At 38.6% G+C, this 15,221-nt stretch overlaps 1 protein-coding gene across 4 annotated transcripts; it reads right to left on the bottom strand.

The window, feature by feature from the left end:
* CUNH3orf14 (chromosome unknown C3orf14 homolog) lies at positions 1–14,347 on the bottom strand. Of its 4 annotated transcripts, none has more exons than XM_042799708.1 (5): positions 14,245–14,347; positions 12,596–12,677; positions 11,738–11,861; positions 6,877–6,951; positions 1–4,103 (listed from the first exon to the last, which is right to left on the bottom strand). In XM_042799708.1, the coding sequence occupies exons 2-5, from the start codon at positions 12,646–12,648 to the stop codon at positions 3,960–3,962; spliced, it is 396 nt and encodes a 131-aa protein (XP_042655642.1). In that variant the 5' UTR covers positions 12,649–12,677; positions 14,245–14,347; the 3' UTR covers positions 1–3,959. The 4 variants fall into 4 exon arrangements, with proteins under 4 accessions (XP_042655642.1, XP_042655643.1, XP_009974908.2 ...); XM_042799709.1 differs by having other exon boundaries at positions 14,236–14,321; XM_009976606.3 differs by lacking the exon at positions 14,245–14,347 and adding an exon at positions 13,805–14,105.
* Between the last annotated feature and the right edge of the window lie 874 nt (positions 14,348–15,221).

Genomic DNA, 15,221 nt, shown 5'->3' with positions numbered 1-15,221 from the left:
TACAGGATCAAAACTTTATTTCGAATGTAACAGTATCTCCGTGGATTATAATCCTTGAGCAAACAGAATATTACAGTAATGAAGACCTTAGCATTACAAATATGTTAAAACAGCTTGCATTTGGGGTGATATTTAAGGTCAAGTTGTATCTAAACACAACTATTAAAATATTATGAAAATTACCATTATGGAATAAATAATGTTTTCTTTCAGATGTAACCTCTAAAAGTACATTCCATTTCAAATTCAGTTTTCTTATTTTTCAGTACCAACAAGCTCAAACTGAGCATCTACATCCCTGACCTTCTCTATGTGAATGAAAAAGACAGAAATGAAGAACTATAAGCTCAGCCTAAAATCTAGTTCCCAATTTCTATGAAAACATGACCCTGAATAAATACAATTAAGAAGATACCATAGTAAGTGTCAAATATCATGCATCTAAACACTCTTATCATTTCACATGTACTTTCAAATGAAATTAATAGGCTTGAGAAAGATTCTGCGGAGTAAGAAATTTCTTATCCTAGGGAAAACTAACATGCCTTCTGCTACTGCCCCCACAGACAGAATAACTGAGAAAGTAAAAAGCTCCGGAATGTGATGGTAGAGGTGACAAGATGGGTGAGCAGGCTGTGCTCCTGGGTTAGTACTGTGGTTACTCATCCATGCATAAACCTAAAAACGGATGATTAATCATTTCTTCTTGTAAGATACTCAAAGATTAACTTACAAACAGGCAAAACCTTTGGTTTTCCTTACTGCTCTTCTCTCAATTGCTTTCCCCCACCCACCAGGACAGCACAAGAAGCAACAGGCTCTTAGGACCATTGCAGTTTACGTATACATATAATTTAGCATAAAAGGCTCAGGAGCAAGTCAAGAATGCAGGTTATGTTCTGAGGGGAAAAAAAGACATCTACCCAAGATGGGTAGGAAATTACATGAGATATATATATATATAAACTATTTTTTAATATTACATATATATGAAAGCTTGGGATAAGATGGGGTATAACTACATAGAATCGATATGTTTGAAGTAACAGCCTTGACTTGGTGAGGAATACCCATTCAAGATCTCATTTAAAGCTGGTATTAAACCCCAACGGTATCAATCAGGTTTGGGGATTTTGAAATTATTTTTTTTTTAAACATACTTCAGTTTAACTAACTTTGGCTTTCTCAAATTTGCATCTATCGAAAGGCAAGTGGCAAGCCAGCTCAGCCACAGTAAATTGAACTGTGCACTCAACAAATCTAAGTGTAACAGGAGATACCACATAACTATGTTCCCTACCACTGCTTGCCCAAAGGTCTGTGCCGAATCAGGGAACATTCACTCCTGTACCTGACCGGCCCCGCTGTGCGCCTCCCTGCCCCTGCTGCTGTGCTGCCTCACAGTCATAGGCAATAGCATTTATTTATATCACACCACAGGCCAACGTGAAGGCCCTTGTCTCTGAGAGCAGGCATTTACACACAATCCTGCTTTAACTATGTCTCTTAATTTTTTTCTTTTCTGGACACGTTCCTATATAGTTTTCCACATGCTAGTTGTCCTACTGCTTCTAAAGCTGTGCTGCAGGAAAAACAAACAAACAAAAAGTATTTTCTTTCTTTGAAAATAAGATAATTTCATTTTAATCTTAATCTCTTTGCCCAATAACAAATTAATCAAAACCACACTATCTGAGCAGTTAACTGTGGCACAGAAACTACACTAACAGTGCTTGCAGGTGCCTTTCACAGCAGCCCCAAAGCCCTCACCCATCCAGCTGCCATGCCCTCCCTGCCACTCAGCTTCCCTTCCGCAGGAAACCAAAAGGGGTAAGGAGATAGTGAGCATCTGCATTGTGAACCAGCGTTTAGGCAGAGTCCAAAGAGATAAAGACCGAGATTATTCACATGCAAAAAGTACTTAGGGGCCCAGATTTTAGTTTAAATGATTTCCCTTTGGATGCAAAGACCAGGATGAATCCTAGGCTTTGTTAGCAACTAACTGCTCTCACATCCCTTCATTCTGAGCATCATGCGCAGTAACTTTTCCCTTCTTGTCTGCTCAACTGGTTTCAATTATTTGATTTTTAAATGTGAGCTCTACAATTCTAAGATCCATACACATTCCCATTAAATCCTATTGAGAACCACATTGTGATTTTACAGAAGAAAAAATTACCCAGTTGTCTTTGTGACAGAACACTGAGTAGGTATAAAATTGCAATGGTCTCTATGCCAGGTTTTTTTTTTTTTTTAAGCTCTTTGCTTGTAAAATGAAAGCCTAATTTGATATTTTTGTAGTTATATAACAGTTCTAATATTTTGTGACATTTTGTATTGTGACACTATAGATGAAATTGTCATCGGACTGACACCCTTTACTGTTTATTCCTTAATTACAACTGTTAACAACACTGCAGAGAAGCGTGCTAATCTGCCATCACATATTATGAAAACAACGTTATTGTTACAAACACCAACACCCACTCAACAGGATATTTCTAAGATGGCAGTTTCTGTAAAAACTTATCAGTTTAATGGACACTTCAATAGAAAAAGTTTTAAATGAACTCTTAATATTCCCTTTGAAAACAACAATTTTATAACACAGCTGAAGTTTTGATTTTATTGTGTCAGTGATTCTTCACATTACATAGATATATATATATATTTTTTTAATAGTAGGGTATTACCTCTATGTAGCATGGAGACGCATAATTCAGTTTACTAGTAGCTTAGCAAAATTTGTACTCGTTACATTTTTGTATCCTCAAACACTGGCAGAAGCAAAATATTTTTCTCCTACTTCCAGGTCAGGGGTAGAAGTATGTTGCTGCATATGAGATTAAATTTTAACAACAAGTTGACTCAAGTTCAGTTTCTTAATTAAAAAAAAAAAAAAAAAAATCTACACTTCTTTCCTTAGGAAGGATTAAATTTCTGCATGCCAAGTCACACACCTGGAAGGATCTTCCACTGAACTGATACTTTAAAAAGCACTGCACTAGAGCAGTGACATTTTCATACTGAGTTAGCCCAGTGTACAGTCAAAACTCACTGGTGCTGCACCTCTGTAGGAGGAATCGGAGGAGCTGCTCAATGGCTGAAAATTAAAATATTATCTCCTCAGCATCTACATATGCTTGGTTCTTGGACAGCCACTGCCAGCTGCCCTTCAGTTTGCTTCTTTCAAACTTTCAATGACTAAGCAAAAGTTCTCACTTGTAGCTTGTGCCAACAGAAAGAAAACAGCATTAAGAGCAGTTTAGAATTAGCAGAAAAACCTAGAGATTTGTTTACTTTTTCTTGTCTTTACCCACCCATTAGACAGGAAATACAAACTAGGCAGCAGGAGGTTGGGAAAAGCAGCAGTGGTTACTGGAGTGAGGTTTGGAAGATGTGAAAGTGGCAATGACAAAAAGCAGGGAAAACAAGATGCAGAAATCCAAAGTATTCCTTCTACAGCTGCTCTCATGAAGGTTTTTGCACAGGTTCCTGGTGCTAAACCAAGGCTACTCTGATGCAAACAGCCTGCCTTTCCTGTTAACGGTAAATTCCTCCTTTCTCCCTCACCCACAAAGAGGCATACAGCACAGATGACTGCAGTGAAGAAAGATAATACACGAATCTGCCTTTACTTATTGCACTTATGTAGAAGCAGAGGATTAAAAATAGCCTAAAACTCTTTTCATGCTGAAAAAGCAATTGCCTTGGTGAGTTTCTATACACCAGTGTTTCTCACTTTTGATCCTAAAAGTGCCTTTGAGGATTGCTTCTTTAATACAGAATAAAAATAAAGAATTGTACACAATGCAACAATGGAAGCAAATTATCCAATATAGTTAATTTTCATTTAAATGATTTACATTACAATTTAATGGCATGATTTTCTGTTGCCTGATCAGGATAATCTTGTCTGCTTAAGCCATAAATTACAAAACAAAATGAAACTAGAGCATTTATTTTTGTGAATCTTCTTCTGGGTAGCTTATGTTCTGTTTTGTAGTTTTCATTTTCTTAAAACCAATAGGAACTTCTGCTCTTCCTAAAAGAAACTGTTCCCACTTGGGAAGAGATTCTTTTATTGATGCCCAATAGAGAGTCTGAGAAAGATATAAGAAAAAATAAACTTAATTCCAAAATCTGCATGGGCCTATTTAAAAACAATATACATATGCAATGCATTATTAAATCTTGACTTATGAGTGAAGCAATTCAGAACAGCACGACATACATACAATAGAAATTTCAAATCTCTTGTATGATACAAAATACCAGCCTGGAAAGATTTAATTCTGCAGCATGAACTGTGAAGTGACTGAATGTGCCCTCTTGTGGTAAGTAACAGATTAGTTTAGACCCTCACAGTACCTTTATTAAAATATTTTCCGTGATAATAAACTTTTCCAAAAGCAGCTTTTACATTTAAGTATGTTAGTGGAATTTCAATTCAAAGTGGAAAAAACTTGTTTAATGTTGTAAACTAAGAGTGCTATGTAAATTGGATATCCTAGGAAAGTTTGCAGTAATGTAGTTCAAAATATTGGAGTAAAATTTTAGATGTGATAAATCACTGATGAAGCAATCGGCTCTAATATTTGGATCACTAACAATAATAATAATAAAAAAAAAGCTGTATTCTTATGCTGTGGTCTAGGAAAACCACTGCATATTATCTAACACTTTCCCTGCATTATCCTGTGCCTCCGAGTAATAAATTCAACTTCTTTTTTATATGTGGAATGGACATACCATTCATCATTTCCATGTTGGTATCCTAAGTTGCTGGTATCCAACTTTGTTGTTTGTAGGATTTTGAAGAAAATTTTATGTGCCATGTATCATTTATTTCCACAAAACAATGTGATCAAACTGCTGTATTAAGCCAACACTTTAATCCATCCACCAATGCAAGTGTAAGTACTTTTAGACGTTGATGTCCATTCAGAAAAAAAGTAATTTGGTAGTAGAAAACATTAGTGGTACATATGTATTGAGCCTTTTTTTCTTTACTTAAGTATATAACATAAAAGCAGCGTACCACAAAACTAAACACCTCCCTGCAGGTTATTAGATTCCTGGCTAATCATTTTGATCCTTACATGTAACTCAGATATAACTATGGCTCTTGCAGATTTACAAAAATATTTTCTTCAACAGATTTACTCAAAGAATCTTTTCTGACAAGCATATGTGCTGTCACACAAAACTACTCCAACATAGCAAGCTGGGGATCCATTATAGCCATAACTTTCAAAGTATATTAATACAGACACATATATGGCTGAGTGAAATATGCTCAGAAGTGTTTTGGAACAAAGCACACACAAGAATTTTGTACCATGAAAGAAAGTTTTCTTTTTCCACTATTTATAGCACTCTTCTCTAGAAGTATAAAAAAGACCAAAATAGAATCTTCTCCTTCAAATAGTAACTCTGTTCTCTCTAAAATTCAACCACTGCTGCAGAGTGTAGACATCTCTGGAGTCATAAGCAATTGCTCTGCACTCTCCAATTTGTGTGGACTTCAGTCTACATGCCGCAAGCAGCACAACACATAACACAGGACAGAGGGAAAAGCAGTCCAAAATGGATCCAAACAGTTCAAGAGATGCCTTGGAAGTCCTCAAGGAGCCTAAAACTACTTCTGAACACAGTCAAAATAGGTTCAATATTAGTAGCTTGGCATCTTTCTTAGCATCATTCAAGATGTACAGTTATCTAGGAAAAAAATGTACCCTTTTGCCTAAAAATCTCTAAAAAATTTAACAAAAAAAAAAAAAAAAAAAAGAAAAAAGATCAGTGAATGGGCACACACAGTGTGCATCCTGCCACAGTGATAGGAGTAGGCTATTTACAAAATGCAATGACACACAAAAACTTCTGACAGTAACCAGAACAAAAAGTGATTCCTCTCATTTAAATAATAGCCTAAGCATTACAACATTTGCCCAGCAGGTGTGAAACTAACGTACAATACACCTCTCTCCACAGGCTGACAGTGCTAAAATCTATACCTTCCCTCTCAAGTGTGTCCTAGCACACAAACTAGTGTGGGACACTGTACTACTACACCTGTGGAAACTCAGCCATTGTACAACAAAGAACCCACAAACTACTTGTGCAAGAAACACGAGTGGGAATCTGACTCAGTGGCCTCGTGGTTAAAATGTTTAGTTTGCATCAGGAAAAGCTGTGCTCCAAATCCTGTTCCCAGGCCTGCTTCTGTCCTCATCATTCATTCCTCATTGCATAATACTGATAAAACAGTCTTGAGACTAGGGAACGGAACTTGCTACGTTGTATCAGGATAATATTTAGTTCTCAGAGTAACTTGCCATTTAAAATTTTTAGCTTTAAATAACATTTTTGGGACTACAGGTTGAGAAGTACAAATCAAGTGTTCCTGCTGTACCAGTACTTTTCATAAGCTCCCATATAACCATAAAATAACTCTGAGAAGTGAAAATTTCTCTGTTCATGATGATAAACTGTTGACCCTGAAATGTAAAGATAACAATCTGTGGCAAACTGAAAATGGGATGACCATATAAACCAAACTAAATAGCTCGGACATAATAAACACAGTAGTCTTCTGATATTCACAATATTCATTTTTATATTTGACTTAATTTTTAAATAGAAGTTTGTATAGATCTGAAAGCTGCTAAGTATTTCCACTAGAATGCTCCAGAACCTAGGGACCTTGCCCCAGAATTTAGGTTCAGCTTGCTACACAGTACACAGGCCTTTGGCTATACCAGTCACTGGATTTTAAAATCAATTATTTTCACTTTAAGAACATGCTTCAGGGGAGGGAAAAAAAGCAAAATATTTGGTAAACAGAAAAAGAAAAGACAGAGTTCTAGGACTTACTTCTAACTTAACAGTATCGGGATGTGGAAGTAAACACACTCTTTCTTGCAGCTTTTTTTCTGCTGCTTCTATATCCTAAAACACAGGCAAAGTACATTTTAAAAACAAACACCAGGAACTTTAAAGGGAAAATGCACACTCACATAAATATCTTTAACTAAATAAACCCATTACAGCTAAACAGCATTCAAATAACAACACTGAAGTTCAAATCTTTCTGTTTAGTCATTCTGAAATCCAACTTGTACTAGTAAGACTAACATCCTACAGTTTCTAAATATGTTTGCTGTACCTTTTTGACACAACAATAAATTTCATCACCACATAAGACTGTTGCTGTAAAACACTGTTATTCTCTCTGAACACTAGGGTAAGTTACAGGCAAATTCTGTTCTATAAAACTTAAGAAAATAGAGGGGAACAGAATGGTTTTCTCTGTGCTGCAGGAAGATTGAAGTATGTATTCTAGCTACTGTAACTGTAAAGTAACTAGGCAAATTATGTGCAAGATCTTTACTCCTCAAGACAAAGATGACTTGCTAATATGCATGCATAACATGTGCACAAAAATGTAGAGCTGCAGCAAGCTGTTCACCAGACAAACTTGGATGACAATGCACCTCACATAGCTTTCTTATAAAAAAAAAAAAACAAAAAATATCAGTATTTGGGTTTCTGCTTGTCCAGTGGATGTGTGCTGGATTCACAAAGGCCTAAATAATTTTTTCAAAAAAAGAAACAACCAAAAAACAACAGCAACAAACAAATCAAAACACCTCCCCAAACTAACCTCCCTCCCCCTTTAAAGTTCTGACCCATTCTTGTGGGCTTAGTTCCATACCCAAACATTGAAGAGATTGAGTGGTGGGCAGATGAAGAGAGACAGAAAGGGACGTGGGAGTGGGGTGTGAAGAAGCCAAAGCTGAACAGAGTGGAGGGGGAAAGAAAGTATAGCAGATGGCAGAGTTGGGAGCAGAGAGCGGGTGTGAAGAGTACAACAGAAAAACTAAATGAGAGAGGAAATTCCCCAAAGGGACTTCCCAAATATTCACCACCACTGCCGCTGAAAAGAAGAGTGCGATTCTGGAGGAGCATATCCACAAGAGAGACCAAACATGATTACTCGTGTTGAATAATAGCCAATCTGAATACATCAATAAGTAAACAGTGCTCAACTCAAGTTTACTTTGAAAAATATGACTCAAATTCAGTAGAGTATGATTAATAAAAGCAGAAAACAACCTTACTGTTAGCTGAAGTTCATCTTAGTGATACAGATACATTCAGTTAATTCAATTTGCAGTGTTCATCCTATCTTGTGTCATTAATTTCTTTTACAGTAAGACTGTATTATCTTGTACGTAATTACAAACCTAATCCAAGTAAAACTGTTCTCCCTCTTCTATAGCAAAGTGCATAGCCTTGTAGAAAGTTAAAGGATGTTTGAGAGCAAACTAAGTCTCAGATTTATCCAAATCCTCAGAAGTAGCAACTGGCTACCTCTTTTCAGGTGAGAAAAGGGGAATATGAGCAAAGATGGAAGCCATTTGAAGTCACAGTGTCAAAATAACAGAAGACAACATAGACTTAAGTAACCTAAACAAGGAATTTCTCTGTTGCATGTACTTAAAATAGATACACCACAAATAGCACCAAATGAAGCTCCTATCAGTATGGCTCAGACCAAGTCTGGAGAAGTTATCACCATACTGAAAAGAAGGATCAATCAGTAATGTTCACTTCATATTCTTCCATAGGATTTTCCTCCTTTCTGATTCCTTCTCCCTAATTCCTGTAGGCATTTTCACAGGAAGGAAGAATATCAATCAAGATCATTATTTCTTTATATACCCAGCTAAGCCACTGGAATGTTTATGGTGATAGGAAATGAGTGTCTTTCAGGCAAGAAAGGAGACAGCAGTTGTGCATATACGTTTAGCAGAGAAGGTCACTTTGGCATAGCCTAGATATTGGATGTGTCTTTTCGTTGCTCACTCTAGTTTGTATGTTGTGCAGTCTATTGTCATTCAGAATACTGATTTAATGACAGACAGTGAAAGAAATTTTTGCTGGAAGGTGTAGTATGTTTTAGAAAATAACTGGAGCTACTGAAAGATTAGATGGCACTTCTTGTGTGTCTATATAACTGGTAAGGTTTGCATGAAAAAGAAATCCCCATCATCAATATAAAAATAAATACGTCAGCAATGTAAACTTCTTTGGAAAAAACAGCAAACCTAATATGTCACAGTAATGAAAAAAGAGAACATCTTACAATGCCTCCCCTAAAACCACAAGGACTGAAACAAAAACAATTCAAGACCCTTCCCCAGAGGTAAAATGCAATGCGTGACACATGCATCACTTTTAGGGGACCAAATTCAGCTGTCACTTATATTGATATCAGTTTGGCAGAATCCCACTTAAATAATTCTAGAATTACATGCCTGTGAAGGAAAGCAAATTTGATCTAAATTACTTTCCCAATCCTAATTACTATATGGCATATTCTTTATTTAATTTTTCATGTTTCTATTTCATGTTATAAGCTGTTGCACAGTAATACACATTTCTAAACACAATAAATATTACTGACAAACAAATGTCATAGACTAGATTATAAATACTAGTCTAATTTCTGCTTTTATTATGATATTATGTAAGTACCAAGTTATAAAGATTTCCCTAATCTGCAGTCTCCCTCTAAAGACATCAAGGAAAATACTCAGATAATTATGCTAAAATGCTGAACAAGTGTTTATAATGTTAAAATTTAAATTAAAAAAAAAAATGTTTAGTTCCTTGCTTCCTACTGATTAGAAAATAGATTAATTTTGAAATGCTTCCCTGTGCATAAATATCAACTAGCACAGAGAAAGAAAAACGTCTTTTGCTATGATCACATACTGAAAACAACTGATTTTGCTTACATGCAGAAAACCAGAAATGCAAATAAAAAAATAACACTTCATCATGTCCATGTATTTTTGAGTAGGCCAAATCAACAACTCTCCACATGGTAACTGTGAAATGTACAGTGCCTGGTATCAGGAACAATATTCTGAAGCTGGCACATTAATCAGTCTTGTTTTCAAGCTTCTCATATATTATTCTGCATAGATTTTTTTTTTTCCTGTTTTCTTCTGTTATCAGAAAGCATCTGCAGGAGCGCATGCCTGTTAAAACTAGTATAAAATTAATAGCTTTAAACTGATTTATGCTACTTTAATCTGCAACAGAATTTGTTTTGATACATATGTTTTTGCTTTTTTTCCCCGTACAAACACCAACATTTTTGACACTTGAAAGGAACAATTTTGAGGATGTGACAGAAGATGGCAAATATCTGTTTAACTGCAAAAATATTTACACTCTGTATATGTCTGAGCTATTGTTAACATTTCCAATACAACAAGCCTTCAGCATGCAGAAATATACCCTGAATTTATTATGTTCGCCTGTATATGTAAACTGAGAATGCATTTATAAAATACAAAAACTATATTTATGAAATAAAAATCTATTATAAAATGCATATGGAAAATGGAAGTCATAACAGCTGAAATTATTAAATCAGTGGAGCATGAACTATGGAAAAAAAAATAAACAACCAATCCACTTTTCCACAGCCTCCCATTGAAGCACCTACACTTATCTCTACCCAGTACAGAGGGGATTGATTGCCCCAGCCCAGAATGCCAGTGTCCCAGTTGACCCAGTTTACCAGTGTCCAAGTTGAAAAATCTTCCTTGTCACAGAATAGTTAAGAAGACATCCCTGATTAACTGTTCTGCCTTGTCTGTCACTCTCTAAATATAATTTCCATTTAAATACAAAGAGGGCCTGTAATAGAATTATACCCACCCAAAATGTAAACATTTTAAATCTTAGCCAGGCTCTGCATGAAGAAACAAAAAATTTTCATTGATGCAAATTAATCTTGTAATTTTCTAGAGTAAAACTTATTTCTTCAGTAAACATACATGCAGTATGGACCTTTAATAAGCAAGAGTTTAAAGAAAATGCTTGACAGGTACAGTTTTCTGCTGTTTCATGAAAAACAGACAAACATTTTTCAAAGGCATGCTCATGTCAGTGGTCAAGTGCAATTTCTTCAAACTCAGATGCCTAAGCTAGGGGTTCCAGAAGAGTTGTTAGCATTCCAGTCTCTGCCATCAAACCCAGATCTTTTTAATTGCCCGTTCTCAAATATCTGCTGAATTTACGTCAGAAACACAAATCTTCCCTAAATATGATAACAGGTACATAGAACAGCTATTAACATTATTAACAGTATCACCACTAGGAAGAGTCAGAAACACCAAACACTGCTTTTATAGACTTGCAAGTAAGATTCCTGAAGTCACTCTACACCTCATTAAAGAAAAATATTAAACTGAGAAATTCTTTCACAACTTCACGCAACCATAGTGGGAGAATAGTTCCTACCCTGGACTCAAGGCCTTACAGGCAGGCCAGCCCCTGTTTCCAAACATACCCCCATATCTTGAATCAAAGTGTAGCAGTGCTCTGAGTTGTGTCAGACTCTTGGGTTTTCTTAGGCAGACATGTAATAGCATGTGTTGCATCTCTACATGCACTTTTTTTAAAAAAAAAAAAAAAAAAAAGATAGTAGCAGCTGCCACCACGAGGCTCATATAAGAAGGGCATGGGAAATAGGTAGTGATGCCATCAGATAATAAAGACTTGTCATTTAATACTTCTGGTCAAGTTCCAGAAGACAGAACTGTATACAGGAGAATTCAAATTATAACTATAGAGCAAACACTTTTTAAAAAAATTCTCTAAGCTACATAACCATGACATTTCAGTGCAGTTCCTGGTAGTTGCAGAAACTTACATTTAAAAGTGCTGCATTCCTTTTATGAGCTGTATCAGCTGCTTGAGTTTGCCATGTCTTTTTAGTCTTTTTGTCTCCTAGATAAGTCTCCATCTGCTGTAGCAGCTCTGATCTCTGAGACAGTCTACAAAGGAAAACATTTTGCTAAGTGGGTAGAACATTTTGCTCAGGAGCTAGAAAATAACCTTTTTACCTTACCCAGTTTTCTCAAAACTATGGGGCTAATTAAGCCGGCTGTAGGGTGGGTGTGCTGGAGGAGGGAAAAGGTACAGGCAGACACCACCTGCTGTGCTTGTATGAAGCTTTAATGTTGCAACCAACAATCCTCATATGCCAAGGTGCTTAGAAGCACTGAATCTCCCAGAACAGGAAAGACAGGGTGGGTTGGGGTGACTTGATCAGTACTACTCTTGCTCATTGGCAAATACTAGCTGTTATAAGAAAAGCAGATTTTTCTGAATCATTACTGTATTTGCTTCTCACTCTGAGTTTACAGGGCAACAAAGAAGCAATTCTATAATTGAGGCAGGGAGTGAGAGAATCCAATTACTTTCCCCAAACAGGAATTTAATGGTGACAGGAGGTTAACAATGGAGATCTTAAACCAGTACCACCATTGGAAGTCAAAACCCTCATCAATCTAAATACCCTTAAAGGCAAGGAAGGATGCTAATTCCAAGAGTTCATGAAGGAAGAGTGCCACCTCCTGGATCACCAACCCCTTGTCGAAATACCACTGTGCTCTGTACAGAGCTGGGATTCACTGCTCACAGGACCTCACGTGTAGCGAGGGAGGTCTCGCAAGACCACAACACAAACTGCTGCGAGGCAGGCCACAGTGCTGGGACGACTACTTACATCTCTTCATGTCTTCTAGCCAGGTGAACCTCCTGAGCCAAATAGGATGACATTTCCAGTTGTGTGCCCCAGTTTTGTCACTCTATAAAAGGAAAACCAAGTGAAATTAAAATCTTCCAAAGACATACATGTTTAATACTTTTCAGTAGTAAACAATTCCATGTTAAAAAGTTGCACTCATGATATTTATTTATCAGCTATCTAGGCAAAACCCGCAACAAGACATTGTTACATTATGCTTTGAATGCATGCACATTACTAATGTTCACAACGTTTCAAGAAAATCCTACTGTATTCTAATAATTTATGAAATGGTATCTAAAATTTGACTTTCAAGTTTCAGATTTAGAATAAAGTTTTCCCAAGTTTCAGATGCAAACTATGTGCTTGTATAATTTGTGCATTACTGTTTACATTAGTTATTTCTGGCTTTTGTCATGTTACTCTGGACACAAAATTATACTTGTAAATATAATTTATAACTACCTCTCACAGATGCAGTCCCTTGTTCATAGGAATCTATGTTTAAGTACAGGCATGATTAAACTAAGTAACTTAAGCTACTAAACCAGTTTAATTTTTGAGTGCTTGAAAAATTAAGTGAAAACTTCCTGAGCTCAGCTCTTCAGTACTGTAACACTGTACATGATGAAATACATAGCTTCCATTGTTTACATCTGATTTTTGAGATACGAGGATCATCTGCCCACTGTACGCAAACTGAGATCCTACAGCACTTTTCAGAAAGCTGGAAGTGTTTTACAGTCTAATATTCTTTCTTCTCAGAGGTGACTGCATTGTTGTCACGTTAAGTAAAATAAAAGAAAAGAACCTATAACACATTCACAATGTTATAGAGTGGGGGAACTAAAAGATCTCATCAGGATATGAGAACATAGGAAAGGTCTCCTCTCTGTCAGGAGATTCACACCTAACTTTGAAGCAAGTTATTTACATGGCCATGCTAACTTCAGCAGAGGCCGTTTTTGAGGGATGCATGTTTCCCTACACTCTGGAAAGCACTTCTATGCACCTGGCCTATTGCTAATGCTCCGTTTGGCCAGGAGCACATCCCCTCAGTGCTCCCACCCTCCCTCATCCAGGGAACTTCATGCCGCTTGCGGGACTAGGCAAGACCTCTGCTCCTCCGGCAGCGCCTTTAGTGCCAAAAGGAGAACCTAAAGCGCGGGGAAGCGCCACCGCACGCACCTCTTTTCTTTAGGGGAGCCTAGCTTACAAACAGTCGCAACAAACAAGCGCCCAGTGGCGAGCACCCTCCGCCCGCAGCACCACGGGGCGATCGCCTCGCAGGCGGCTCCCCCGGGGGCCGTGAGGCAAACCGGGCTGGGCCGCTGCAGGCAAGGCGCGCCCGGCAGCCCCACGCTCACCCCCGGCCCCCTCAGCAGCCCTCGGCAGGGGCCGGGGGGCGGCGGGGACGGTCGCTACCCGCTCGGGCCGGCGCCCCCCGGCAAGGCGGGAGGGGAGCGGCCTCCATGCGCGAAGGAGCCGCCCTTAGCCCTACCATTGGGAAGGCGGGCGGGGGATGTCAACGGGAAGGATCTACGAGCCCGTCGGAACGTACCACTCTGTAGGATAGAAGGAGGAGAACTCAGGAAATAAAAACAAAGAAATACGCAGACCTAGTTTACCTTTAGCCTCGCCAGCTTCGAAAAGGAAAGCAACCACCCACCATGGTCTCCGCGACGCCTTAAACCCCCCCTCGCTGCCATGGAGACGGCCGGAAAGGTGGAGCCTAGCCGTAGGCACTGATTGGCCTCCTTGCACCCGGTAGGCGGAATCAGACGAGGTCGGGACCCGCCTTCGCCACTGGGATTGGAGGAGAGGCCGAACGCAGGGCCCAATCATTGCCAGCGGGCGGGCCGCCGCGTGGGGGCGGGCTCGCGCTGTGTCCGTTAGCGCTGAGGGGCGGCCGCGCTGACGAGCGGGCGGGAGCCCAGTGGGGGGCTGTGTGCAGTGAAGTTCATCGCTTGAACCACTTCCTCCCCCCCCCCACACACACACCCGGGCAAGAGTTGGCAACAGTCTGGACAAACTTTTGGGGCTTTTCAGCCCAAATGCGCTGAGGGAGGGTGAACCCGCTCCGAGAGACGTTGGGTGGTTGCTGAGGGTGGGCACTGCCTGTTCTCGCGCGTTCCAGAGTCCGCTCGCCCCAATCCCTTCGTGTTCTCTAGTAAAGTAGTCTTACATTTGGAGCCGATTGTTACTTTCCTGCCGAAGGCACAGCATTACATTTTGGCACGGGAAGTGTGCTGTGAACGCCAGCCAGATTCTCCACGTGCGCTTCCAAACCCTGTGGTGTGATCTTGCCCTCTCTATACTTGAGAGCAGAATTTCTTCCAGGCCTCAAAGCTAAAGAGTTACTGAGGTGGACTCTAGTCCTTTAGTCAAATTTTCATCAACATGTACATTAAAAACATGATTAATCCACTTTTTTTTTTGTGATTGTTTTGTGCTTTGAAGAAAACATAAACCAAACAATTCTAAGCCAAATACAACTAAAAGTTCATTTATCTTAATTTTCTTCATTGTTGCCTGATAGATTTGCCCACATGCACAGCTGCAGGTGATTTCTAAAAGCTCTGAAAGAGCTTGTCTTTCTTGTTTT

The sequence above is a fragment of the Tyto alba genome, unplaced genomic scaffold (assembly GCF_018691265.1).
Source record: "Tyto alba isolate M040663 unplaced genomic scaffold, T.alba_DEE_v4.0 Super-Scaffold_3, whole genome shotgun sequence".
In the NCBI taxonomy this organism is placed as follows: Eukaryota; Metazoa; Chordata; class Aves; order Strigiformes; family Tytonidae; genus Tyto; species Tyto alba.
The sequence above is the reverse complement of the archived record's forward strand: the minus strand, read 5'-3'. Positions and strand labels throughout refer to the sequence as shown.

Coding starts and splice junctions, on each gene's coding strand:
- CUNH3orf14 (XM_042799708.1), bottom strand. CDS start 12,648: ATGTCATCCTATTTGGCTCAGGAGGTTCACCTGGCTAGAAGACATGAA. Junction 11,862..12,595: donor GCTAGAAGACATGAAGAGAT/GTAAGTAGTCGT, acceptor TTTCCTTTGTAG/ACTGTCTCAGAGATCAGAGC. Junction 4,104..6,876: donor CCGATACTGTTAAGTTAGAA/GTAAGTCCTAGA, acceptor TATCTTTCTCAG/ACTCTCTATTGGGCATCAAT.